Below are 27,234 nucleotides of genomic sequence, written 5' to 3'. Positions count from 1 at the left end.
TTTCCACAGACTGTCACTCTCGGATTTGGACAACATGGTAATAAATTCACTCAACGCCTACAACGTCTAGCCATTCTTAATCTTTTAAGAAGTATCACCTTAATTCCATTCAAAGAAATCACAGCAGTAATTGCATGATATCTCACTGACGGAACGCAAATCCTTATCATTGATTGGAGGAATGGTGCTGTCAATCATAGGACCCGCCCCCTGAGTTCCTGACTCGTACTGTATTGTGGCACCGAGGTCAAGAAAAATAAGCATGGCCGCTTTGTTCAGAGGGTGTCGGCATTTTTTAAAAAGAAGCAATAAGCATGTGGAGCTCACTTTGGGTATGTTGTTTCCTCATTAATTATCCACTGACAGAAGAAAGGGGTTAAAGCGCCGCTAATGCAGTTTGGAAATGTTGTTTTTGCGTTTGTTTTGTTTGTCAGTCTGCAAAATATGTTAATACATTAAATATACTTGGACATATATGTCAAAGCATGAACAGATATTGTGCACAGTAAGCAAGTCGCTGTTTACTTTTTGAGGATCAGAAATGTAAGTTGTGCAATGCAGCTGGGGTCTAAGAGTTCACAGGTTTCACTGTAGTTCAAAGTTTTTTTTTTTAAATCACAAACTTTAAGCTAAAAAAATTTAAATAAATTGTGTTATCAAATTAAAGACACCCGTCAACCTTCTCCCCAAGTTCAGAACGGACTTACGCTGTTTGTCACCTCAAGTAGTCATTTTTTCCTCTAAACATCTGGATGTGTATGGACATGAAAGTGTTTATGAAAAAAATTATATTGAGGGTTAAAAAGTCTTGCAAAGACTTCTTAATAGTGTGCAGTGAGTTATTCCATGAATTTGATGTTAAACCAACATTGATTTTTACAGATTTGCACCTGAAAGCTCACATATTTCACTTCTCCCTTACATAATTACGGTTTTATAGACATGAAAGGCTAAAAGAAAATCTTTTACTGCCAGTTTTGTTGCACCCTCTGACTATAATAGCTTTCTGTTTCTATAAGGAGGATTTTATTTTACTATAATTTATGATTTCTTTTTGTGTGTGGTTTTTCAGTATCCTGCAGATCAATGGCTTCCAAGACCCCAGTGGGTTTTATTGGACTGGGTAACATGGGGACACCTATGGCTAGAAATTTACTGAAGCATGGATATCCTGTCATTGCTACAGATGTCTTCCCAGAGTCTTGCAAGGAGTTTCAGGACTCAGGAGCGCAGGTATCAAATATCTATTTGTCAAACAATGTGCTCAAAACAAAATCAGTCACCGTCTTTCCTTTCTGTAGACTTTACAGTTCTGTGTATGAGCCTGTGGAAATAATTGCCCTTGCTTGTCCTCCCAGATCCTGGATTGCCCTGCTGAAGTGGCTGATAAAGCTGACCGCATCATCACCATGCTACCGTCCAGCCCCAACGTCATTGAGGTTTACACAGGACCCAATGGCATACTTAAGTAAGTCTCTTTACTTTAAACTCTCAACGGTGTTTAATTCAATACTGACTGAATTTTAACACATTGGAGAAACTGTTGTCCTACATTACCATGATGTGTTTAAATTGGATATATAAATCGGCGTAGCATTTGTCTAGATTATTTATAATGATTAAAAATAGTCCAAGATTAAAGAGTTTCCACTGACTGTATGATTAGTACAAGTCTAGGCTTAATCTAGTAATTCTTTTAAATCTACCATAATTCTGGGACAGTCTGGTCTGTAGAACACATGTGAAAGTTTTGGAGTAAGAGTTATGTAGGCTTTTTATGACTGATGCTGATACAGATATATACAGTTGCTGCAGTTCAAAAAGTTTGGGTCATTTTATTTATTTTATTTTTTTGATTGATTGGTCATATACTTTTATTCAGCAATGACACATTGAATTGGTCAAAAAATGAGATTATTTTTAAAAGACTACAAAGAATGTACGACATCTATTATTCTATAAAAATGTTAAGCAGTACAACTGTTTTCAATAGGGATAATAAGAAGAAATGGTTATTTAGCACCAATTCAGCATATTAAAATGATTTCTGAAGGATCATGTGACATTGAAGACTGGAAAATGCTGAGAATTCAGCTTTCCCAACACATGAATAAATTGCATTTTAAGATAGTTAAAATAGAAAATTGTTTATTAAATTGATATAATATTTCACAATATTACTGTTTTTACTGTATTTATGTAAATAAAATGGCAACTTGGTGATCATAAGTGGCTTCTTTCCAAAATTTCATTAAAAATGTAAATATTTACTCAATATATATGTTTATTATATAATGACAAATCTATTGTTAATGTTAAAAAAAAAAGAAAAGAAAAGCTAACTGCCCACTCAGGCACAATTCCAGGCTGCAACACAAGTCAGATTGAGCAGAGGACTCATCTGGTTCTTGTAGTCTTGGACCTGATGGCAGACAAGGTCTTCACAGTGGATCTGTTATTTGTGTTGTGTATATTATATTTATTACATATTATAATAAATATATTATATATTTAACTTATGCCAGGTTAAAAAGATGGGTCTTTAATCTACTTTGAAACTGATAGAGTGTGTCTTCCTCCCGAACAATGCTAGATAGATTGTTCCAGAGTTTGGGTGCTAAATAGGAAAAGGATCTTCTGCCTGCAATATTTCAGTCGATATAATATAATTTCGATATCGATATGAACATTATTAAAAAAGCCTTGTAAAAACTGCCAAGAATGCCCACAACAGATGTCTGTGCATAAACACTTGTGAAAAATTAATTTGCCAAGTCTATGACCATATAATATTTTAGAAAAAAAACAGCACAAATAAGTTAATGTTCAGCTTTTTGTATTTAGCCTTCATACAAACAATAAATGTGATATCACTGTCAAATAATCATCTCAGTCTCACCTAATTAATATTAATATCTTTAACTTTAAACTATAGGCTAATATACACTATCAGTCAAAAGTTTTTGTACATTATATTTTTTATGTTTTTTAATTCTCTTCTGCTTACCAAGCATTAGGGCTGGGACAACGCGTCGAGGTCATCGATGACGTCTACGCAAAAAATACGTCAACGCAAAATATGCGCATCGATTCGTCGACCTGTTTTTTCTCTAAAAAACGTTTGCAAAACGTTTACCTTATGTGCGCTGAATATACGCGATGGCCGGATCAACATTCTGTCCAACGTTATATAACCAATCCAGGGGTTTTTCTGCATTGATCTTTTTTTTTGGCGGCTGTCAAAGCCTTATTTGATCGGTGAGTGACAGTGAAAGGGCGCGTACGAGAGAGAGCCCCGGCTGCGCGTGCACTCACAGTTTTCAAACAACACGAGCGCTTCTTGCTCTCTCCCTCCCTTGTGCATATTAATCAAAATCATTAAACACAATAGAAAAAGGGCGAAACACCAAAGTTTCACACGCGCTCGCGCACTCACAGTCTTCAAACTACACGAGCGCTTCTTGCTCTCTCCCTCCCTTGTGCATATTAGAAAAAGGGCGGAACGCCAAAGTTTCACATGGAGCATTCAGAGATTTTTTTTCTCCATGACAGGCTGCTGGCTCCCACTGTTAATTTTTTTTTTTTTTTGTAAAAGCACTCTCTGTATTAGCTTAAAGCCCTCAGGTTTACATTTACATACTGTATTCTTTCAATTGCTCTAAACAAGTATTTTGGGTGACCTTTTTTATTGAATACTAGACATCAAGTTGTTGTTATTTTCATCTGAAAGAACTTCTTTTTTCAGTAAGCTAGGCCCTATGTGTTCAGTAAGCTTGTTTCAGTAAGCTATGTGTTTTCAAGGTTTCAAGGTTTATTGAATGCTATCTCTATACAAGTGCAAAGTAATGCATTCTTAGTCAGTCTTTTATTTTGTAATTTTAAGAGCAATAAACATATGTTGCAATGTTAAGGAATTGATGTTTTTTTCATTCATTGTATAAATTGTTAGTAGTCAATTAATGGGGAGATAATCGAAATCAAATCGGGCTGAAAAATTAATCGTTAGATTAATCGATGCATCGAAAAAATAATCGCTAGATTAATCGTTTAAAAAAATAATCGTTTATCCCAGCCCTACCAAGCATGTATTTATTTGATCCAAAATACAGCAAGAACAGTAACATTTGCTGCTCAAAAATAATTTGTTGAAATGTAGATTTTTTTTTTTTCAGGTTTCTTTGATGAATAGACATTTCAGAAGTACAGCATTTATCTGAAATAGGAATTGTAACATTATAAATGTCTTTATCATCATTTTGATCAATCAAATTTTGAGCATCCTTGCTAAATAAAAATATCTATAATTTATTTCCATAAAAAAAGAAAGAAATCATGCTGACTCAAAACTTTTGAATGGAATAATTTATAATGTTACAAAAGCTTTTTATTCCAGATAAATGTTAATCTTTGGATCTTTATATTCATCAAAGAATCCTGAAAAAAAATTGTACTCAACTCTTTTAAATATTGTTAATCACCAAATCAGCATATTAGAATGATTTCTGGATCATGAGACACTAAAGACTGGAGTAATGATGCTGAAAATGCAGTTTTGATCTCAGAAATAAACTACATTTTAAAATAAAGCCGTTATTTTAATTAGTAAAACTATTTCAAAATTAAACTGTTTTTGCTGTACTTTGGATCAAATAAATTCAGGCTTGGTTAGCAGAAGAATGCTTAAAAGAAAAACATTATACAAAAAAATAAATAAATAAACGTTTTAAAAACTTTAAAAATCTTACTGTCCAAAAACTTTTGGTAAAAAGAGTATGAAAAGTGCTCCAAGTTACTGCAGAAAAAAAAACATGTTGCTGGAGATGGACTTGAATGCAAACTGATTGTCTGCCAGCAGGGGGTGCTATGAGAGCAGTAGAACTAGCGGTTTCTCGAGTAATGGCTGTAATCAAAGCAGCTCCGCTCATGAACGATTCTTAATCAGATAAAATCAAAATGCCATCGAAGTACTTTTGCTCCATGCAGTATGAAATACCTTTAGTTCTGTTTTCTTCCAGCTGCTCTCCACACTTAAAGGAAAAACAGTGTCTTAAGTGCTAGAAAAGAGAGAGTCAATCGTTTTTGTAACACCAAGTTTTTCTGAGCTATTGGATATGCTGGAAAATTGAGACAAATCAGGATGATTATTTACAAAGCAGTCTTTTGTGGTAGAAGTGATGGTACTACCTAGGGCTGTAGCTATCGAATATTTTAGTAATCGAGTATTCTACCAAAAATTCCATCGTTTAATCGAGTAATCGGATAAAATGTGTTTTTGCTTAATTAAAGTGCAATATTAATTATGCAAGAGAAAATAAGACTCCTGGGTCTCTTAAAATTAACAGCTAAGTCTCCTTTTTTAGAAAAAAAATATTTTTATTTTTAAATGCATAGAATGCCATGCATACATCAAAAATAAATATTTAATTATTACCCATTGTTTCTCTGTCTGTACTTGTACTGTGAACAATGACAATAAAGTTGACATGAATTAAGTGCATTTAAGTGCCATTCAGTTGGGGTTTTAAATAAAGCATTTTCTGAGATGCACATTAAACATTAACCACATAAAACATTAATTTATCTTTTAATTGTTGAAAATTAACTTTTTGGTAAACAAAGGGGATTTAGTATTAAAAATAATACATGGAAGAAATGTTGTGTGATTAAACCTTAAAAAAAATAATGTTTGATTTTTATTTATTTTTTTAACGGTAGTAGGCTATGTACATTCTGCTGAACAATAGTCTTTAACCTGACTTTTATTTTGACGAGTTGACGTACCTTTACAGTTCTGTGTATGTGATGTGACGCTAGTTTTACTCAAATCAAACGGTCAAATGCTCATAAAGTGACTGTCAGAGCAGTTCTCGGGATGTTGTTCATGTGTTCACATCCTTATTTAGTGAGACAGCAGACGCTGAAATCACCGGAGCGTCACGCTCGCTTCAGTGTGTGTGACAAAAAGGAAGTCACACTTCTGCTCCATTCACTAACAGAGACACGCAGAACATGCAGGATTCATATTTAAATAGACTGTTCCGGCTTAATATTTACAGATATTAGTCCATATCGTGATTTAATTTAAGTGCAATGACCTATTTTTGATTACTTCATTCAAATTTTGGCAAATTCCGTGCCATTCCGCGTTAAACTGTAAATTCCATTTTTATGAATGCATTCCGCGATTCCCTCTGCGTTTTCTGCATCGCGGAAATCATAGGGCCCTAGTTGTGGTATGCCACCTACGCCACGACGTTCTCTTTACGTTTGCCCGCGCCCTCAAATCAAAACACTGCTCACTCCTTGCAGTATGCGATTTTGGACACAGCGATTGTCTCTCCTTCCGCTTTGTGGGTGACGTAAACGTAAAACGTAAAAAAATCATTGCGAAAGAACCTGACGTGAGATTTAAAATAAATTAAAAGAGGCTTCGAGGCAGAGGATCGAATTGCCTCGATAATTTTTTGTAATCGAGTTACTCGAGGAATTGTTTCAGCCCTAGTACTACCATATTTGTAACAAGGAGTTGAGTTTGCAGCTTTAGCTGTATGGAGTATACATGAGACTAGATAATGATCTGAGATATCAATGCTCTGCTGTAGAATTTCAATGCCATTGACATCAATTCCATGGGATAGGATTTAATCTAAAGAATGACAATGAGTAGGTCCTGACATGTGTTGTCTAACCCCAGTAGAGTTTAGAATATCTATAAATGCTGATCCCAATGCATCCTTTTCATAATTTTTTTTATTATCTTTAAGTAGTAATTATTAAACCTATAATATGTATCATTTGGATTTCACAACTGGTTAGGCTGATTAAAATATTTCTGGGCTTCTTATGATGTTCTGTTCTGTGATTTTGCCCTTTTCTTAAGGAAGGTAAAAAAAGGCACTCTTCTGATTGACTCCAGCACCATCGACCCTGCAGTGTCCAAAGAGATGGCTGTTACTGCTGAGAAGATGGGTGCAGTGTTCATGGATGCTCCAGTGTCAGGAGGTATGACCAACCTGAAAACAACCTCTTATTTCCATTTACATAATATATTCGCTCAGTTTGATTGACAATTCACATTGTTTAAATTTCTTGTAAGTGCTTACTGTGGAGATGCAATTACATTAAGTGTTGTTTAATGATGGAACTGTGTTCTCACTAAGGCTTTTGAGTTCTATAGGTTCACAGATGTGCTGAACGTGTCTCAGTCAGCTTTTTTATTATTTTATCATTTTAATTTGCTGTACCTATAGATGCTTGTTCCTATGGCTAATGCTCTGTCACAGATAAGTTAGATATTGCAACACAAACTCAGGAAGTTTTAATTTTTAATTTTCTTTAATTAAAAAAAAATATATATATTTAAAAGTTTTCATTTATAAGGCAATTATAGTCCCTTTTAATGCACATTAATGTTTGAATTTAGGTTTGTATTTTTTTTACCTCTGTGTCAGTGTAGCAGAATATTTTTTCTGTAGAGTTAACTGAGACAAAGAAACCTACAATTTTCCAGAAATTATAACGCTCCCGTTATATTATGCAGATTCTCTGGGAAGGCTCTGTGACAGGGCCTTTAATGGCCTGAGCCGTTATGGAGGACAGCGCTGTCAGTAGCTTTCACTTTGATGGAGCTTTAATGTTGGCTTTCCCAGTGCCAGGGCCTTTCATGTAGATAAAAGGCCATAAAGAGCTGAGAAACTGTCCTGGACAAGTACATTTTTAAGATGCACAAGTTGTGTGAGTGGGGAAACTCCTCAGGCATTAAAGTTTTGTTGGATGTATGTTTACCGATTGGCGTCTGTAGTGCAGACAAGATTTTAAAGAGCCTGTGTGTGGACTAAGCTATAAAAAAGTGAATGGGTGTATGTGCTTAAGCCTTTGGACTAGATTGAGATTTAACCCTCCCTTAACATCTTAGTGGTGATGATTTACCATTTTCGTCAGATTATATCCTTCTTTCCTTTTGAACAGAAGCCAAATTAATGACTTGGAGACTTGTAAAAAAAAACTTTTTTTTGCCCAAAAACGTAATGCAAAAGATAAAGAAATACTTCATCCAAAAAGAATAAAATATATTTTTATTGTTATTATTCAGTCAGGCACACTCTGAACCCTCATATGATTTATTTAATCATCTGGTCAGTCTTTTCAATATAATGAAAGCAAATTGGGACTAAAAAGCTCAAAGGTGACAAAAATAAGTGCACTATATTCCAAGACCTTGGAAGCCATAAAATAGCCTTTTGCAGAGAAATGGCCAAAATTTAAGTCATTTAATAATTTTGTATCTTTTTTATTGCCTGCTTATTGTAATTGCATAGACAAGGCCAATCACTACATTAAGATTTCTCTTTTTATTTTCCAGAGAAATGTATACAAATGAAAACGCATTCAATTTTGTTGTGAACGATCCCTTTAAAACGTTTTCATTATTATTACTGTTGTTGTTGTATTTACTTTTTTTATTTTTTTTTAGATTTTTATCTGTCCCTTCTAGGCCTATTCATTTGGCAAAAAAAGCCAAAGTCAGTTATAATGTATTTATACACCACACTAAAATAGAACGAAGCACTCAACATTCCCTGAATCCAAGCGTTGTACACCTAAACAATAGATTATGACCTGAACATTAAGAGAAGGTTTATATTTATCAGTAGTGCGGGGCAAGAGATAATTTCTCATAGCCCAAATAATCAGCCTCCAAATGTTTATCAGGTCTGTGGGGAGCATTTATCAGACCATATTACAAAATACAGCAGCAGTGTTACTTAATTAAGCAGAGTGTCCAGAAGGTGGCACTCCAGCCATCATGACGCCTTTGTGTCTGTTCCCAGCGATCTCCCATCTCCTAGCCTCTCATGTAAGGTCTCTTTTGTGGAAAGGAGAATTTGCATGTGTGTGTGAGTGAGATCATGTTGTATTTTTTTTTTAATGCTGATTTTCTTTTGATATAATTTTATGTTCCTCTCTCTGTGCGTCACTAAGGTTTGGCACATCAGACTGTGTTTCTCAAATGATACAGTCGTAAAATGACAAACAAAATCTCAGTCTCTCTCTCTTTTTCGTTCTTTTTGTCTTTTTTTGCATAGATTTGTAATAAACTCAAAGGCACAAACCTCACTGTCTGCTGTTGCAGAATTGGACCCACAACAAACCCTGGCTAACGTCACATGCTCTGAAACGTGGGGTGTGTGGCCATTTCTGCATCTAACAAGTGCTTGGCTAGTTAACAGTAATTACTCACATTCCTCGGTTTTCACTGAGATTGCGGCCACACTGTCGCTGACTCTCACTATGAAGCTCACGGTGGGAAAACTTCGGCTTTCTGTGCAAGAGAGCATTTGTGTCACAGTTTTGTGTGTGGTGGGACTGGGTTAAGTCTGGTTTTGTTTGTGTTTTGGTGCATTTCTCTCACGGTGTCTTAACCTCAAGTCAGTGCGGTATTTACTAATGTACGTAACTCGTAATGTATATTTATTTTAACATGGTCACTTGCCATATTTGCGTTTTACATTTAATCTCCACTTTGTTTTCCTTGACGTAATTTTAGGCCCCTTCTGAATGTGTGAAATGATCTTCTTTTCTTCTCTCTTCTCATTTATTATCACTGATCTAACAGCCTGCATGCATGAGCTGTCTCGATGGAACAGCTTTCACCCTGCCTTCACCCATCAGGCCCATGAGTAGATCAGTGCTAATGAAGGAGAAAATGACAATCTCAGGCTTTCAGATGGTCCTTTCAAAATGCATTTGAAGTTTAAAGTGACGTTTTAATCTCAAGTCCCTCACATGACCAAACAGACTTGAAAATAATATTTAGATTTGTATTATTAAATGAGTGCTTTAGTCAGACCTGTTTTGACTTTTAAATGTTAATCCATTTTCTCTGACTTTCCCTCATAGCTATGTTGTCTCATGCCTAAAAGTTTATTTTTATATACTGAAAATGTACATGCATATTAACTTTACAAATTATTATTGTGGCATATATAATAATGAAAAGGGCTGTAATTTTTTAATCTTTATTTTACTTTTAATAACAGAAACATTTATAACAATGGACAGAATGTTCTCTTACTACATAATTTCAGAAATGAGTTGCCAATCCATGCAAAGAATAATTCATAAACTGATTTATATATGTAATAAAATCAGTGTCTGTCTGATTTATACATGTATTATTTCATTTATGATTATTATTTTATTTATTATTTTTGCATTATATATAGAACATTTGAATATTTTAAATATTATTATTATTATTATCGTTGTTGTTTTTATAGGGTCTGCCAAAATGTATTTGAAGAGGTCAGATGTAAAAGCCTGAAAATATGCCATCTGTAATGTTCTTTTAAAATTAGCTTTTTTTTTCAGGCTCTTATGTGTAGGTTCAGTAGTTTACTTTAATTGCAATGAATAGTTCTTTTCGTTGCCTTTAAAGTGAAATGACTGCACATTATCATAGGAGCCTGAGAAAAAAAGATTTCAGATGGCACTTAGAGGCTTTTGCATCTTAACTCTGAACTCTCTTATTAAATTTTTCTATAATTAATTACCAAAACATTTTAAACTTTAATTATTTGGGGGGGGGGGGGGTCTGTGCTTAAATATATATATAAAAGAATTATTTCAAGTGTGTTTATAATGGAATAGACTTTTCAACCAGTTTTATATAGGTGTATTATGTAGGGGTGTGCACGGATAGTCGAAACATTCGAATATTCGTTCTGCTCTAATTATTCGATAAATAAAAATGATATTCAAATTTCGCAAAAAAAAAAAATTCACAATAAAACCTAATTTGGTCACTTTCTGTGATTCTCCACGGCATATTTGATGTATGCAAGCAAAAAATAAGTAATGAATGAATAAGGGGCCATTCACATATCGCGCCTAAAAACGCGTGGAAAACGCTAGGCGCGCCGCTTTCTCCTTCTTTCCAAAGCGCTCGGGCAGAAGCGTTCCTGAGACGTCTGCTGTTGCGAAGCAACAATGACGCACTCTCTCCATGAAGACGCGGAAATTTCAGCAAAGGATAAATGGATTTGCAGCACAAAAAAGTCGCTTTCAGTAGCTCTGCTCCTAAATTTATTTCAAAATGGCAATCCATATACAGCTATGATCAGCTGTTCCTTCATCTTGGCTGAGCTTTCAACGTTGTTATGGGAAAGGATGAAGCTGAATGGTTAGTTCTTGTCACATGACCTGCGGTGCGCTTGGGGCTCTCTGAAAAGTTGAGATGTTTTTAACTCGATGCAGTGCGGACGCGCCTGGAAATAACGGGCGCGTCGCACCATGTGCACATCGCGACCGCGTCGCTTCCATTATGAGCGTGCATACCGCGCGCCTACATTGGAAATAACGAACTTGAGCGCGCAAAAGACGCGATATGTGAACGGCCCCTAAGAACTGCGGTCTTCTACAGTACTTCAAATATGCCGTGGAGAATCACAGAAAGTGATCGAATTCAAGAACATTGTTGCAGCATCTCTCAAGCAACTAATAAACACCGCTAACTTGGAGAATGCAGTGAAAACTCTTCTTCTCGCGTCTGCCTTAGACCCTCGGCACAAACATCTCAGGTTTCTCGATGAAAACATGAGAGAAGTAAGAAAAAAATTTTTTTTGAACATTATCAGAACATTTTCCTTGATGTGAGTGGCTCGGATGCAGTCGCCGTCACCAACGATGAAGAGAATGCAATGCCCACTCGTCGGAAAAGGCTGAGCCAGTTCTTCAGCGATGATTACAGAGAGTCCAGCCCGAGACGAGTGGGAACAGTTCTTGCTGGAGCCATGTATTCCTCCAGATGAGGATCCCATTCAGTGGTGAAACGAAAACACGAAGCGCTTCACAAAACATATTCGCTTAGCACACCGTTATTTGTGAGTCCCGCCAACGTCTGTGCGTCAGAGCACCCGGCCTTATTGTTAACAGACTAAGGAGCCGACTTTCCCCCGATCATGTTTACATGCCTGTGTTTCTTAACAAGAACATGTAAAATAAAAAGCAAAAAAGATTTGCTGACAGTTTAAAAGTTTAAAAGTTAAGTGTAGGCTACGGTCTACAATAGCCTAATTGCTGCAGGCTGCTTTACGTTTTTTCTTCGTTCAATTTGTTGTTTTTTTTTTTTTTTTTTGCTTTTAAACTGTACTTTTGTTTGTTTGCACGCATTGTTAAAGGTTTTCAGCTACAAAACACGACATGTAATGTTTAAGCTTATTGTGTGTAAGCTTGTTCAAAAATGACGGAAACAATAAATGTTGCTGAAAAATAACGTCTGTCTCATTAAACTTAATTTAAAAAAACGAATATTCGAATATTCGTTTTTTTGTGAGCTCAAATATTCGAATGTGATATTTGCGGAAAACGCCCATCCCTAGTATTATGTGTGTTTCAGCATAAATGGCATGCCCTGTCCCCTCTTTTGTTTTTATGTAAAAAAAAAAATGTGTGTGAATCTGAGTTTTCATGTTTCATAGCTACAGTGTTAATAAAGTCTGTTACGTTGTTACCTGATAGCATTAACATTACTCGCTCAAAACTGTAGGATAACCTGATGCAGATGCCCCTTAACAATAGAAAGAAATTGTGGATTTTAGATTGACCAGAAACAAGATCACTCATGGAGAGGTGGATCCCCAGATATGTCCTAATGTAGATCAGCTTTCCCCGTGCTGTTTTTGGATGCTGTGAGCATGCTCATTAATATCTCTGCCCTCTGTCGGCCGGAGCAGGAGGGGGAGAAAGAGACTGCCTGATAGATAGGTGAGTGACAGAGGAATTAGCATAACAAGATACTCGCTGGGAAGGCCAGGGACTGTGAGACGTGTGTGAAGGGGGTGGATGGTGTCTGTCCTGGACTCCAGATGGAAACAGACCCATAGCAGCTGTCTAACCAGGACTTTTATAGCAGTGTGTGTGCGTGTGGTTTTATAATGTTGAGTCTGAACAGGAAAGAATTATCAGATATTTTGATAGAAAGCAATTTTAAGACTTTAGATTAAAGTTTTAAGACCTGCTTTTTTTTTCATGTCTGCACAGTGTGACGTGTATATGATTGCTGCACTAAGAAGTGAATGAAAAGCTGTCCATCATTTTCCGATGTCATCTGGTATGCACTTGTGCCCCCTGTCGAGGAACTGTCATTCAAAACCCCCCTCCCCCACTTTAAACAGTCACTGTGGGTCACAAAAGTGTGTGTGTGTGTGTATGTCTTTGTGTGTAAATGTGTACCAATCATCCACAAGATAAGTGTTAAGCAGCTTTTAAGTCCTCAATTAAGGAAAATTTTGAAATGCTGATGATGGTGCTATTCGATGAACATGTGTGCATGTGTGAAGGGCTGCTAATCAGCATCCTTAGGAGCCGATGTACTGATGGCTCTTGGCCTGGGAGATCATTGATTCCAGATCATTCTTCACTTGTTGTCCACACTCAGAGGGACCATGCGGTTGTGTGGCAAGGAGGAGGGTGACGATGGCGGTGATTTAAGTCCTGCTTCACCTGAATGATGAAGATAATTTGTGCAAGACTCTCTTGTGAACGTGTGAAGGTCTATATGGGCAGCTTGGGCAGAGCCCCACCAAAATATTCATCCACAACATAAACCTCTATATAAACTGAAACAATAATAAGTTGTTAATGTGTTCAGCATTCTGCAACAAATATTTTTTCAGATTTAAGTCGTAAAGTAAGCAGTATATAGTAAAATCCCGTTCATGGCTTTAGGTGGCATGTATACATGATACAGGGCAGACGGTGCCTAAGCCCTCCCGAGCTCAACAGCGCCCCACAATTGTGCAATTTAAATCTGTGGTGAAAACGAAACTGCAGCGCGTTCTAAGGCAGTAACTAGTTGGCATATCTTTTTTATACTTGGAGTAGTGGATCAAATTAACAAGGTATAAATCCTTTAGTTTAAAAATGCTCTCTTGAATAGCCTTTATATGGTTATATTGTGATTGTTTTATTATTCTGAGAATAGACATATGATCGTCTTTCCTCACACGAATTGCTTCACAACTTGTAACATTCTAAATAAACATTTGGAGGTGATAAATGCTATATTAAGGCAATTATAATACAGCATTTTATGCTGTTCTCCGAGCTTGTCGATCAACATTAGCACGCCACCCACAGGATAACCCAAGGACATCCCTGCCAAAATTTTGTCCGCATGTGTTTAGAGATTAGAATATAAAGTTTACAATTTTATTTTCATATATTAGTGCTACGATCCAGAATCTGCCCCACCTAAATTTACGGTCAGGAGCCGCTACTGTGTGAAGGTTTGCATTTGTTTGTGTGTGGTGGCTCGTAAACTCTTTTGCTCTTTCTGTGAACCTGTCAGTATACCACATTAGGACTGCAGGCATAGAAACTATTCATCTGTGTGAAGTTCTCGTGTGTGTGTGTGTGTGTGTGTGTTTATATATGTAAAAAGAAATGTATTAAGTTTGCTTGGTGTTTTCATTTGTCTGAGAAAATATCTCCTTTTGGTTGTAATTATAGGTTTAGCCACATGAAGCTAGTAAATATGTTTGTTCCAGTCACACTAGTATGAACTTTCCCACTGCATCAAAAAGCAAAAAAAGTTTCTTAAAGGCATAGTTCGCCCAAAAGAGAAATCTTTGCAATCATTTACTCACTCATAGCATGTATGCCTTTCTTCTGTGAAACACAGTAGTGTCAGTAGGGCTGTATTGAAACAAAACTGAAAATGCGATTATGGCTTAGTGAGATTATCAAATTGCAATTACAAGTCGCTTAAGACATGCATTAAGCACGCGATTGCGCCGATAATCTTCCCAAACTTGTAATCAGAATCACTTATAAACTGTCTGTGTCTCAACAAAACAGAAGATTTATGGCCTCTTTGCAGTTTAAATGCAATCCTAATATTTAAAGTCATAAATATTATTATTGTAATTTTAAAGTTGTATTCTAAAATAAATGATTCATTATTACAATAAATATTACATGCATTATATTACAATATTAAATATTTCTTATTTTGTTTTATATTATTTGGTAGTAGTAATAATGATAATAATTATTTTTTATTTATTGATAGTCTTATTGACCTATAATAACAACACTTCTTTTCCTTTTTTTTAAATCCCAATCCTAAAAAACGCCCTATGTGTTCATGTTAGTTTTTTGTTCATTTGCTTGATCTATACAGTGTTGTTGTTTTGCACCCCGTTGACTTTCATTACACAACGACATCTTCAGAATATCTTCTTTTGTGTTCCCCAGAAGTAAGTTATATTGTTTTGCAACATGAGGGCAGGTAAATTATGACAGAATTGTTATTTTTTATTTTTCATATCATATTGTATCCAGTGTGTGATATACATTGGATTTGTGTGTTATGTGGATATTAGGGATTTCAGTGCAGCAGATGTAGTTTTTTTTTTTTTTTTTTAGAAATCTGGCCAATTTTATTGCTTTAATTGCATTCTAATCGGGCAAATCCCCGGACACACATATCTATGTCAGCAGTGTTGAAAGCACCCCTCCCATGTAGAACATCGCACGCTTTAACGTGATTGGCCACGCTTGGTCCTTTTAAGGCGTGGCGCTTAATTGAACATGATAAAGTGTAAAGTTAATTTTATAGGTGATTTCTGTAGATGTTCAGTACAGCATGAGAAAAACTAAACTGGCTCATCAAGTTTAAGGAGCTTAGGTGGCATGAGCTCTGTATGCATTTACTGGCCTGATCATCCAATATGGACAAATTTAGCTTTGGTCGTAAACTAAATGAATCATTGACATCCTCTGATTTTATCGAGGTTTACCTAATGTTTTTACAGCAGTGTTTCTGGTATTGGAAACACAATAAGAACGGTTCCTAGAATGTTCTCTCGAGATCTCTTTAATGTCGCTTTCGAATCCCTATTGTCTGTTTGCGATCAATGCTGGTCTTTTTACAGTCAAAAAGAAAGTTATTGATCAGCTCAGGAGGCTAGCTGATAGATCGCAAAAAGGACAAGTGTGTTTGTGTATGCGTCTGATAGGGAGGGCTGAAAAAAGAACTGATTTCGTCATTAAGAGTCTTTATTACTGTCAGCAGTTCTAGAGGTTCAAGAGGTTCGCATGGGGTTTTTATTTACAAAAAAAAGGCTCAGATCTACACGCTCGATGAGGTGGTTTAAGCTCCATCGTCTCGCTTTGCCTGAGAAAATGTTCTCATATCCACAAATGTAGTTTAATGTAACTTTGCCACTAATTAAAAATTTCGGTGTTGTAAAAAGCACTTAAAGCATTAACTGTTTTTTTTTTTTCACTGTTTAAAGTGCTGGAAAGAGAGTTTGTGGTACCTGACACCAAAAATAACTGCGTACGTCTCCGTCAGAGCTCTCGTCCATGTGGGTTTCTTCATAAGCCTATATATTTGCTGTCTTTCAATCTAATGTAGATTTGATTTTTGTACTTGTTTATTGAGCAGTTTCGCTAACCTGATTTGGGTTTTTAGCTACTAATAAGAGCTACTCAGGTCATCTTAACACATTTGACCTTTTTTAAATGCATTTTACAAATCTTTCACAAAAAAAACCCCAAAAAACAAAACATAGATATACATTTCCTTAGATTAGATTAGGCCTATATGATAAGTCTTGGATCTTCGGTTTATTTTGTCATAATGACCAGCTTTTCTATCCATTATTAAATAACTGAATAAATACACAAGTTCATCAATGATAGATGTCAGTTGACTTTATTTAATTATTTTATTACAAGTCTCAATAGGAAACTAACATTGCCTGAGGCAAATACGTAGTTTTAATTACATAGTCCATAGGACATTAAACAAAAATGTGACCGTATAATGCTGCAAGTATTTCAATGAGCAACATTATTACATTCGTCCTTTGGTGTGATCTTGTATTTTTCTTTTTAGGCCACTGTCTGCATTTTCATATTGCTCTAGCATTACTTTTAGCATTGTAAATATGCTAATGTGATTTCGTCATTAAATGTAATAAAGCAGTTGAATTTAAAAAAGCGTGCACATTTTGAAAGTAAAACTGCATACTAATGCTTGTTTACAGAAAAACAAAACAAGCACACATGCATTTATTCTTCAAGATGCTATGTAGCGTAAGGGAAATGACAGACACTCGGAGCTAATGAGAGAATTATTGATGACAGATAAGTATGGCTAAAATCAATAAGGGGAAGTCTCTCTTTTTCTTTCTCTCTCTCACTCTCTTTATCTCTGTTTCACGCGATCTATCTTGCATCAGCTCTTTTCTCTTGGTCTTTAATAATTAACTTCAGCATTATTAGCTTAGAATAAACAGCTTATTCATTAGTGTTGACATGCACACAAACAGATCACTCACCTCAATGCACTGCATGCTTTTTTTCTCATATCATATTGTATCCAGTGTGTGATATACATTGGATTTGTGTGTTATGTGGATATTAGGGATTTCAGTGCAGCAGATGTCGTTTTTTTTTTTTTTTTTTGAGAAATCTGGCCAATTTTATTGCTTTAATTGCATTCTAATCGGGCAAATCCCCGGACACACATATCTATGTCAGCAGTGTTGAAAGCACCCCTCCCATGTAGAACATCGCACGCTTTAACGTGATTGGCCACGCTTGGTCCTTTTAAGGCGTGGCGCTTAATTGAACATGATAAAGTGTAAAGTTAATTACCCCATAGAGCTGTCACTCATACCCCAGGGGGCGTGTTCACTTAGGGGGAGGAGTGTCGCTTTAGGCACAGCTGTCGTACGCAAGTGTATGTGTTTGTGGGGAGGGGGACAATAGGTCCTTGTCCTCAGAGAGTTGTGAAGGATGATTTGGACAATCGGCTTTTAAAGGCAAACACTCAAATGTTGTCCCGCTGGTGCCAGACAGCTTATTAATACCCTCCTCTGCCCTAAAACGCACACACACACACACACACACACACACACACACGCATACATACACTGTTGACTAAATCCTGACCCGTTTATGTTAAATTAGAAGGATACATTTAGTCATTTATAATGCTTCTCAGTTGTACAATAACTGTAGAAAGGAAATGGTGATCACATGATAAAAAAACTTTGGATCTTTGAACATGTAGTATGCCAGTAATGATGTTGTTGTTTAGTTTTTTTACCATGTTGACATGCCATAACTAATATGAAGTAAGTTTATTTAGTACTTTGACATAACCGTCTTGAGGCCATCATTATAATGGTACCACCACAGCACTTACAGATATACACACTGAAAGCTGCCAATTAAGTGATTACGTGCACATTTTACTATGATTTCTCAAAGCGTGACTGTTTTGTCCAGGTGTTGGTGCAGCCAGTCTGGCTAAACTCACCTTCATGGTGGGCGGAGTTGAGGAGGAATTTAATGCTGCCCAGGAGCTGCTCACGTGTATGGGAGCAAATGTAGTGTACTGCGGCCAAGTTGGAAGTGGACAGGTAAATACACACAAACATGAATGTCCTTTAGCTTGTCATCATTTATACATTTTTTAGAGATGGTGACATTAATGGAACTTGATAGAAAACCATGGTATGACCACCATGACATTTTTGGAAATCATATCATGTTCTTTTTTTTGTTTTTGTTTTTCAGCATGCTCTGTTTAAACACATTCATTCAAGATCAGTCTAAATGAGAGCTTTTTAAAATGGAAACTTGCAGCTCATTTCAAATGCTGGCAAACTTAATTTCCCTCATTTTGCTTTTATATTGTTATATTATCATTTATCCTGTGTCAAGTTTCTGAAGTGTCTTTGACACTGGTAGGTGACAGCAAATGTGTTTGACGTGTAAATGTAATGTGTCGATGTATTCATCTTTATGTCCAAGTTGCTGTACCTTTGTTACCATATTATGATCATTTTAACCCACTAACTTCTTAAAATTACAGAATGTATTCATAGTATCCTAAAAAGATTTGATTATTCATGATTTGACCCATTTAAAGGAACACTCTAAGGACTATGTGTTGCTTAACAAATTCCTTATGTACTGGAATTAAAAGGTTATTACAAAACCTTTCAATTAAATTACTTCTGTGGCTGAACTGATGTTTTGCACTTTTCTTTTTCAGGCAGCGAAAATCTGCAACAACATGCTGTTAGCAATTGGCATGATTGGTACAGCAGAGACCATGAACCTCGGAATTAGGTGAAGATTGTGTGTGTGTGTGTGTGTGTGTGTATGAGGATGAGGGTGCTCTCTAGCTCGAAAATTTTGAAAAAAGTAGTTCATAAGTCTCCTGCTCTAGTTTCAACCTGCCACACATTTGCTTTGTATGAGAAGCAGACTGAAATGTTCTTATTTCATTGTGTTTTATTTATTTCAAAACATCCTGTGAAAACGTGTAGATAGTATCCTGTCTTTTTATTATTACTGATGAATGTAGTAATTGTTTTTATATAATATGGTATACTGAGAACTGAGAAGAAGGGGAAATTATATCAGAGTATATTGCTTGTCAGTGTTGCTTGCAGATAGCTACAGCTTAATATGTTGGAGTCAACACATCAAGGTATTCCTTATACATATGAAATATGTATTCATATTCACTTGAATGCAGTCTCCGAATCTAGTGTGCATGAAGCAGTGTCATCCCTCTTCTCAGGGATATAAGGATCTCATATGCACTTATACAGACTCATTTAGATGCCTTGGGTTCCTGGCTGTCATAAATCTCCCATGCTGCACTGCAGCCTGTCCTCACTTGCAGCACACTGCACATAGAGAATGTCAAGAGGATGTTTGTTTGAAAATATTGTAATGTTCTCTTTTTCATCAGAATGCAAACGGGTGCTCAGGAGTAATAATTAGTCCCTCACTACAGAGAATTATCAGTAGGTTTTCCAACCTTTCTTATAGTATCTTTTGTTCTTTCTGTTCTTAACTGTATTTTTAGGACTTTTTTAGGGTCCAAAATTGAGCCTATATACATTTAGGACAAATTTTGTACCCTATTCGTGGAAAGTCCTAAAAATGAAGGACTTTGCCCTGTTTCCAAAATGGAGAACATCCACATTTTAAAAAATTTCAGTATCATCTATTTTGCAATAACTATGACAACAATATTGCCATTAATATTAATATTATTAAAATAATCTAATTCCGTTTCTTATTTATTCCCTGGTTGATACAATTAGTTAATAATTTAATAATGTTAACTACAGTAAAATCAATATTTAATTCAGATTCTCTACATTTTTATATGGCTTTATTTTTTTTAATTGTTACATTTGAGAAATTGTAGAGAAATTGTCCATGAATAAGGTACAAAATTGGGTTTACATTGAGAGTGAGACATACATATATACACACACATGCATATATATATATATACATATATATATATATATATATATATAATATATATATATATATATATATATATATAAAAAAAATAAATAAATAATAGTTATATATTTGGAGTATAATAGTTATACTCCAAATACATATATATATATATATATATATATATATATATATATATATATATATATATAAACACAGGATTTGTGATCTCTAATGTTTTAAAAGAGTAATGAGACACCAAATTGTACACTCTTTGTAGAAAAAGGCCCTTTCCTTTATTTTCTTCCCAACGAGTGCTGAATATCTCAGGTCATATGTGATGTTCGGTTTGGAAAAGACTTCACTTATGCATGCATATGCTGCTGTCTACACTTTAAGACCAGTAGCTACAGCCGAGAATGAGCCCGATGTTTTTAATGATGCCACATACACAAAATTGAGAGGCTTTGAAAGTTCATTCACCACACAAGCACCCTCACACACACATAGCCTGTGTACAGATGTTTAAAAAAATAATTGACATTTAGTAATAAACTCGTTTGTTGCCTCTTAAAGACATTAATAAAATTGTGGCCTGTGTGTGTTTGCTTATAAGACTGTGTGTTTATAATCCTGAGTGCACCAGGGCTTGATGAAGAAATGAGAACAAGAAGCATAGTGTGTAAACCTAAGTATTTCACAAAATGGGCCCCCCTTCTAATGCAGTGATCAAACATCAAACGCCTCTAGTTTATTTCCTCCCTTCCTTTTTCTTTAACTGTAATTGACTCATCCTGTTTAACTAGACTCTCACATCTGTTTTCCTTTCTCTCGCTGTCATGGTATTAACCTGCACACACTTCACACTTGATTTCATCCGCCAAATTTTCACAAGTATCCTTTGAAAGTGTCTCTTTCATGTAAATTTGATGTGTAAATGGTTTGGATAATATCCATAGGAGCAGAAAAAATGCTATACAAAATGAAGTTTAGCATGTTAACCGTTAAGGTGCCTCCCCTTCACACACACACACACACAAACACACTCGTTTCTTGTGCCGAGAGAGTGATTTGTGCTATAGCAGAGAAGCCAGGTTGCAGTTGAGGTGGTAACCTTTTCAGTCACTGACCCAGAACGTGTGTGTGTGTGTGAGAGAGAGAGAGAGAGAGAGAGAGAGCTGGGGGAAGGAGGGGACGATGTTGAACATATGTCATCGTTTGTCCCCAAGAGACCGAGAGACACAGACATAAAGGGGGAAAGTGAGAGAGAACGGGAGATTGATACGGGGTCAGTCAGTGGGCTGTTTATAGACATTAAACTTCCCTAACACAACTGTTAAATGACAGCGTTGCTCACAAACACACACATTATTGAAATTTAATTTTCCAAAACAGCCTGTAAAAACCGACAGTGTGGGACGGACGGATGGAATAATAGAAAGGGGAAAGAAATTGACATTTTATGCACAGCTGTGTCCTTGTTTCTTAATTGTTGCATAGACTTCTAAAAGTCTTGGTGTGAGTGAGTGTGTACGTGAAGGCACGGCCCCTGAATGAGAGACAGGTGGAGTTACTGTATAACTGCACTTAAACACTCATCATAATTTAATAAACATAAAAGAGCTAAAAAGCACACTTTACTGTCTCACCACCACTGCTGCTCTGTCTTGAGTCCACACGCACACGCGTGTGTGTCGAGGAGCTCTTGATGTGGTCATATTTATGTTCTTGTTAAAGCAAGAAACGGCAGTTCTTTGCCCAGTTACACATCATCATCCTCAGATTTCCCTCTTTTTTTTTTCATTTTGTTTCAAACTTTTTGTCAACTGCAATGTGCAAACATATTTTGTTTTAGTTATTCATTTATTCTAATATACAGGAAAAATGCAATTCATACATAAAAAAATGCTATTTAAACATGTTTCTACTTTAAGCATCGGTTTAGTTTAGTGTTTGGAGTTAAAATTTATTTTGACAGTTTTGGGGGGCATAAAGTAAAAAAAATTCAAGGTTGAGACTATCATCCTGATATCATCATGACAAATATTATGCATAAAAAATGCCTCATTAAAAGAACAAAATCCTTAACTGTTCTCTTGAGAAAAAATTTTCGCACAGTTTTGGATTATTTAGTAGAAAAATTGTTATCAGATAATAAATAGATAGATAAATAGAGAAGTCTAGTTCAGACTAAAATTCATAAATATTTGTAATATTCATTTAAATTTTTAGTGTGATTACATCAAAACTTTTCTTGAAAATACAAAAATAAAAACTGTATAAGAAAAAACTTTATGAAAGCAACATGAATTATGAAGTGTATGCTTCTACTTGGCACGTGTATTTTTCTAACATTATATAGTAGAGATTTGACCGTGAGCTCTTTTGACTAAATAAGTAAACCGGCACCTAACTACACCCTAACAACCACATAGATAAGGCCTAGCAACCACTCACTCATCAACATGGCAACAGCTTTCTTCGGAAAATCTTTGTGTTGTGTTTGCTGTCTTGTCAGTTTTGTTCTTTATTATAAAATGTTATTTGGGTGCACAGTCATTTGTAAAGCAGCAAGGCCCATTTCACTCAGATCTACTTTAAACGCAAGACTGAAGTCACCCTGTTTTCTGCTATGGGGGACAGATTGGTGGGGCGAATTAATAAGACAGCTGCTTGTGTCAGAGTTTTATTACCCCTGAGTTTGTGTGGGGAACAACAAGCGTGAGAGTGGAAAATGATGAACTACAGCTCCTGTTAAATATCAATACTGTATTATCCAGGCCCGTTTTCCACTTAGGGATGATCTGGTCCTAAGCTTAAAGGTCAGCGGTCTTTCTGACCTCTGTCCTTTGACCTATCTCTCTCTTTTGATCAGACTGGGTTTGGATCCAAAGCTGCTGGCAAAGATTCTGAACATGAGCTCCGGACGATGTTGGTCTAGTGACAAGTATAACCCTGTCCCAGGTGTCATGGAAGGAGTGCCCTCCGCAAACAACTACCAGGGAGGCTTAAGCACAAAGCTAATGGCTAAAGTAGGTGGTTTCTTTTGGTCATATTTATTAATTTATGCCAAGTCTAAACAACTTTAAGGCGAAGGAGAATAAAACATGTTGTGTTCACAGGATCTTGGTTTTGCTCAGAACACTGCGACCAGTACACGGACCCCAATTCCTCTTGGTTCTTTGGCACACCAGATCTACCGCACAATGTGCGCTCATGGCTACTCAAACAAAGACTTTTCCTCCATCTTCCAGTTTTTACGAGAGGAGGGGGTACAGTAGGTCAAGTGGAACTGGCCCATAATCTGTGTGAGAAACAGACATTATGATTGGCTGGTTTAGTATCGATATGCATATGTGTCTATTTTGAAAGGGATGTTACAGGTATGTTGAAGCTAATGAGTGTAGCATTAAGAGACTGATACCTCTGTTAGGTTGTAGCCTGATGTTGACATTCAAAACTTTGCAGAGCCATTTTTAAGTGTTTTTAGTTCTGTATGACCGGTTCAAACTGTTACTCAAGCTTGCTTACATCACACATTTACTGCAAATGTTTACAGTTATTAGATTCCATTTCATTCTACTTCGAGCAGGTTCTAAACCAGAATTGATTTTAGGTCCTGATCAGACACTGTTAGAAATGCTTTAGGATGCATTAAACATACCTCATCTGTTTCAGTTTTGCCTAAACTGAATTGAAACTGTGAAAAATTTTACAAAGTAGTGGGTCCCTCTTTTTTTCTTGAAAAGTTACATTAAAGGAATAAGTCCCCCAAAAATTAAAAATGTTGAAAATGTAGTCTTCCTCAGGCCATCCAAGAAGCAGATCAGTTAGTTTTTTCATTGGAACAGATTTTTAGTAATTTAGCATTACATCACTTGTTCACCAATGGATCATCTGCAGTGAATGGGTGCCATTAGAATGAGAGTCCAAACAGCTGATAAAAACATCACTATAATCCACATGACTCCAGTCCATCAATTAATATCTTGTGAAGTGAAAAGCTGTGTGGTTGTAAGAAACAATACCATCATTAAGAGGTTTTAACTTCAAACCACTGCTCCTGGCTAAAATGCAGGTCCTCCAAACATTATTTTGCTTTCTCCAGTAAAAAGGACATTTCATCTGAATCAAGAGAGAAATATGCACAGATCAAAACAGTTCTAAACCAATATGTCAGTGGATTTTGATGTGAGACAGGTGATGGACTTTTTCACTGGAGGAAGCGTTTTTATGGATTATGAACTTAAAGTTTTAAACTGTTTAAAGTTACAATGCCTTAATAATGGATTCCTTTATTTAAACAATGAACACACAGCTTTTCGCATCACAATAATTGAACAGCCAATAATTGATGGACTGGAGTCGTGTGGATCATTTGTGGATTTGTGTGATATTTTTATCAGCTGTTTGGACTCTCACTCTGACGGCACCCATTCGCTGCAGAGAATCCATTGGTGAACAAGTGATGTAATGCTTAATTTCTCCAAATCTGTTCCAATTAAAAATAAACCCATGTATATCTTGGATAGCCTGAGGGAAAACTTTCAGCAAATTTTCATTATTTGTGAACTATTCCATTAAAACATACCTCTGTTTTACACTAGATAGATTATACACTTGTGTATCTGTCTTTTTTGTCTTTATTCTGACCACAATTTTTCTTGTTCTTCATTTCTTATCCACAAAACAAAGGGTTTTAAGTCGCCCTGGAGTGTATGTACATATGTATATTTGTAATGGTGCTGTATTGAAAATGAGCAGTGTTAATGGTCTCTACTTTACAGAGGTCCTGTTGACCCTCACTAAGAAGATACCGATGCCATCTGTGTGCTAGGCACATACACATGCCCATGTCTCAAGAATCATGGTGTGTCCTCTATACAAAAATGTTCTTGTTCATATTATGTCCTCAATAAAGAAGTTAAGTGAGCTAATTACATATTATCTGCATCACCAAACAGATTTTCAAATCTAAAAAGTTTTTAAATGTCTTCTGCTACTGGTCTGAAATAGATAGTCCTGCACCAAATGCATACCATTTGTTTAACTAATGTGGTTGTGTAGGGCTGGTCGGGATACTTAAACAAAAAGAACAAAGTTTTGATAGCATTGCAGTGTTTATTTTTTTTTTTTTTTTTTTTTTAGGGAAATCGGCCTACAAGTGGCTTATTGTAGTTGCCATTTATAGCTTTCTCCAATCCATATGAATGTTTAATAAGGCTGCGTTTGCGTTTGATGTCTGTTTAACTGAAGGGCCGGTGTGTTTGGGTTAGGTTAGGTAAGGACAATGGACTTAATGACATAATTTTCAGGTTTAGAAGGTAGCATCCTTAGTTATAAGAAGAAAATCAAAGATTTAAAGTCATGCATGCAAGAAATACAACTTTTTACAGCATGTTTACAAAAAGAGAAGAAAGGTTTAAGTAATGTTTCAGTGCTCGGATGAATTTGTCCACTCACTTCCTTTCCTGATGTGGGTCCTCTGGTGTCTGCGGCCTTCCTGATTTTTTCAATTGTTCTGTCCACATGCACTCGTGCTTTACAAATGATGCTCTTATTTCCATCATCACAATCAGAAAGCCAAAAAAACAAGGCATCACCCGTGGGCTCTTTTCTTTAATGGTGTTTTTGGTCTTTCGTTCTTGTTTTTATTATTCTGGCAGCGCTGTTTGTGTCTGTAGACAGCCTCAGACAGGCCAACCCAGTCTGAACTTAGTGCAGAGGACGTTAAAACCATTCTTATCCTCAACTTTTAATTGTAGGACTTAATTTTATGACCAATGCTCGTGATCTGCAGTTGTGTGGCTGTAGCCTCAGACTGTCCTACACACTGTTAGTGCACTAATTGTTTAACTGAAACCGCCTGTTATTAACTTAGAGCTTAAAGACTGTAGCTGGGTATGCGCATGTTAAACTGAAAATGCAGGCATTATAGCTATTCTAGATGGTGAGTTTGAGAGTGAAACTGGGACAGAGACCTTTTGGTTTTTGTGTTCCTGTTGCTCAAGTGGTAGAGCATTGCGTTAGCAAGCACAAGGTTGGGGGTTCGAAGCCCAGGGAACACATGCTTGGAGAAAATTGTTAGCTTGAATGCAATGTAATTCGCTTTGAATAAAAGCGTCTGCTAAATGCATACATTTAATTTAATTTAGGTAGCAGCAGTACAATTGTGCCATGAATGGATGTCATTAGCTGCCTAGCCGATGTGCTGTCCAGTCTGACCTCGGTGAAAAACTACAACTTTTGAGCATCACCCATGTTGAGTGTGATTTATATTTGGGTTTTAAATCGTCTTCGTTTACAAGGGGAATGCTGGGTGTTGCGGTTTTCTCATTAACAAGACATGAAAGGAGCTTTAAAGAGAGCAGTGGTGAAACCGGCCCACACTGACGTCTGTGCGTTCACACACACGGACAAGCACTTTTTAGATGGGCCTGGTCTCACATCCACTGCAGAGGTTATGACTATCTTAAGCATCTCAACCACCAAGCCAATCAAGAAGTCATCCAGTCCTTTTAGACATGCAGACATAAAAAATCAGTTGTCTTTAACTACTGTATAAAAGTTTGGGGTCAGTAAGTTTTATTTTTTTAGTTAAATAAATTAATAGTTTTTTTTTTTTAACAAAGATGCATTAAAGGGATAGTTCACCCAAAAATGAAAATTACCCCATGAATTACTCAAGCCATCCTAAGTTGTATGTGACTTTTTTTCTTTCAGACGAATACAGTCAGAGTTAAAGAAATAAAAATAATAATAATTTTTATATTAGCATGGTGATCTATATTTTGAAGCAAAATAAAGTTTGTCCATCCATCATAAAAAGTACTCCACATGGCTCCAAGGGTTAAAAAAGACCTCCTTAAGGGAAGGGATGCATTTGTATAAGAAAACTTCATAAACTGTAATCTCTAGCTTCTGCTATTGAGATGATGTAGG

The 27,234-nt window shown here is 36.1% G+C and overlaps 1 protein-coding gene across 1 annotated transcript; it reads left to right on the top strand.

Annotated features, from left to right (window-relative positions):
- The first annotated feature begins 195 nt into the window (after positions 1-195).
- On the top strand, positions 196-25,392 carry LOC132104156 (3-hydroxyisobutyrate dehydrogenase, mitochondrial-like). The gene is made up of 8 exons (XM_059509415.1): positions 196-332; positions 1,073-1,233; positions 1,359-1,468; positions 6,881-7,002; positions 18,307-18,440; positions 19,079-19,155; positions 23,168-23,324; positions 23,415-25,392. The coding sequence occupies exons 1-8, from the start codon at positions 263-265 to the stop codon at positions 23,571-23,573; spliced, it is 990 nt and encodes a 329-aa protein (XP_059365398.1). The 5' UTR covers positions 196-262; the 3' UTR covers positions 23,574-25,392.
- The last annotated feature ends 1,842 nt before the right edge of the window (positions 25,393-27,234 follow it).

Source organism: Carassius carassius, chromosome 25, assembly GCF_963082965.1.
Source record: "Carassius carassius chromosome 25, fCarCar2.1, whole genome shotgun sequence".
Classification (NCBI taxonomy): domain Eukaryota; kingdom Metazoa; phylum Chordata; class Actinopteri; order Cypriniformes; family Cyprinidae; genus Carassius; species Carassius carassius.
The sequence above is the reverse complement of the archived record's forward strand: the minus strand, read 5'-3'. Positions and strand labels throughout refer to the sequence as shown.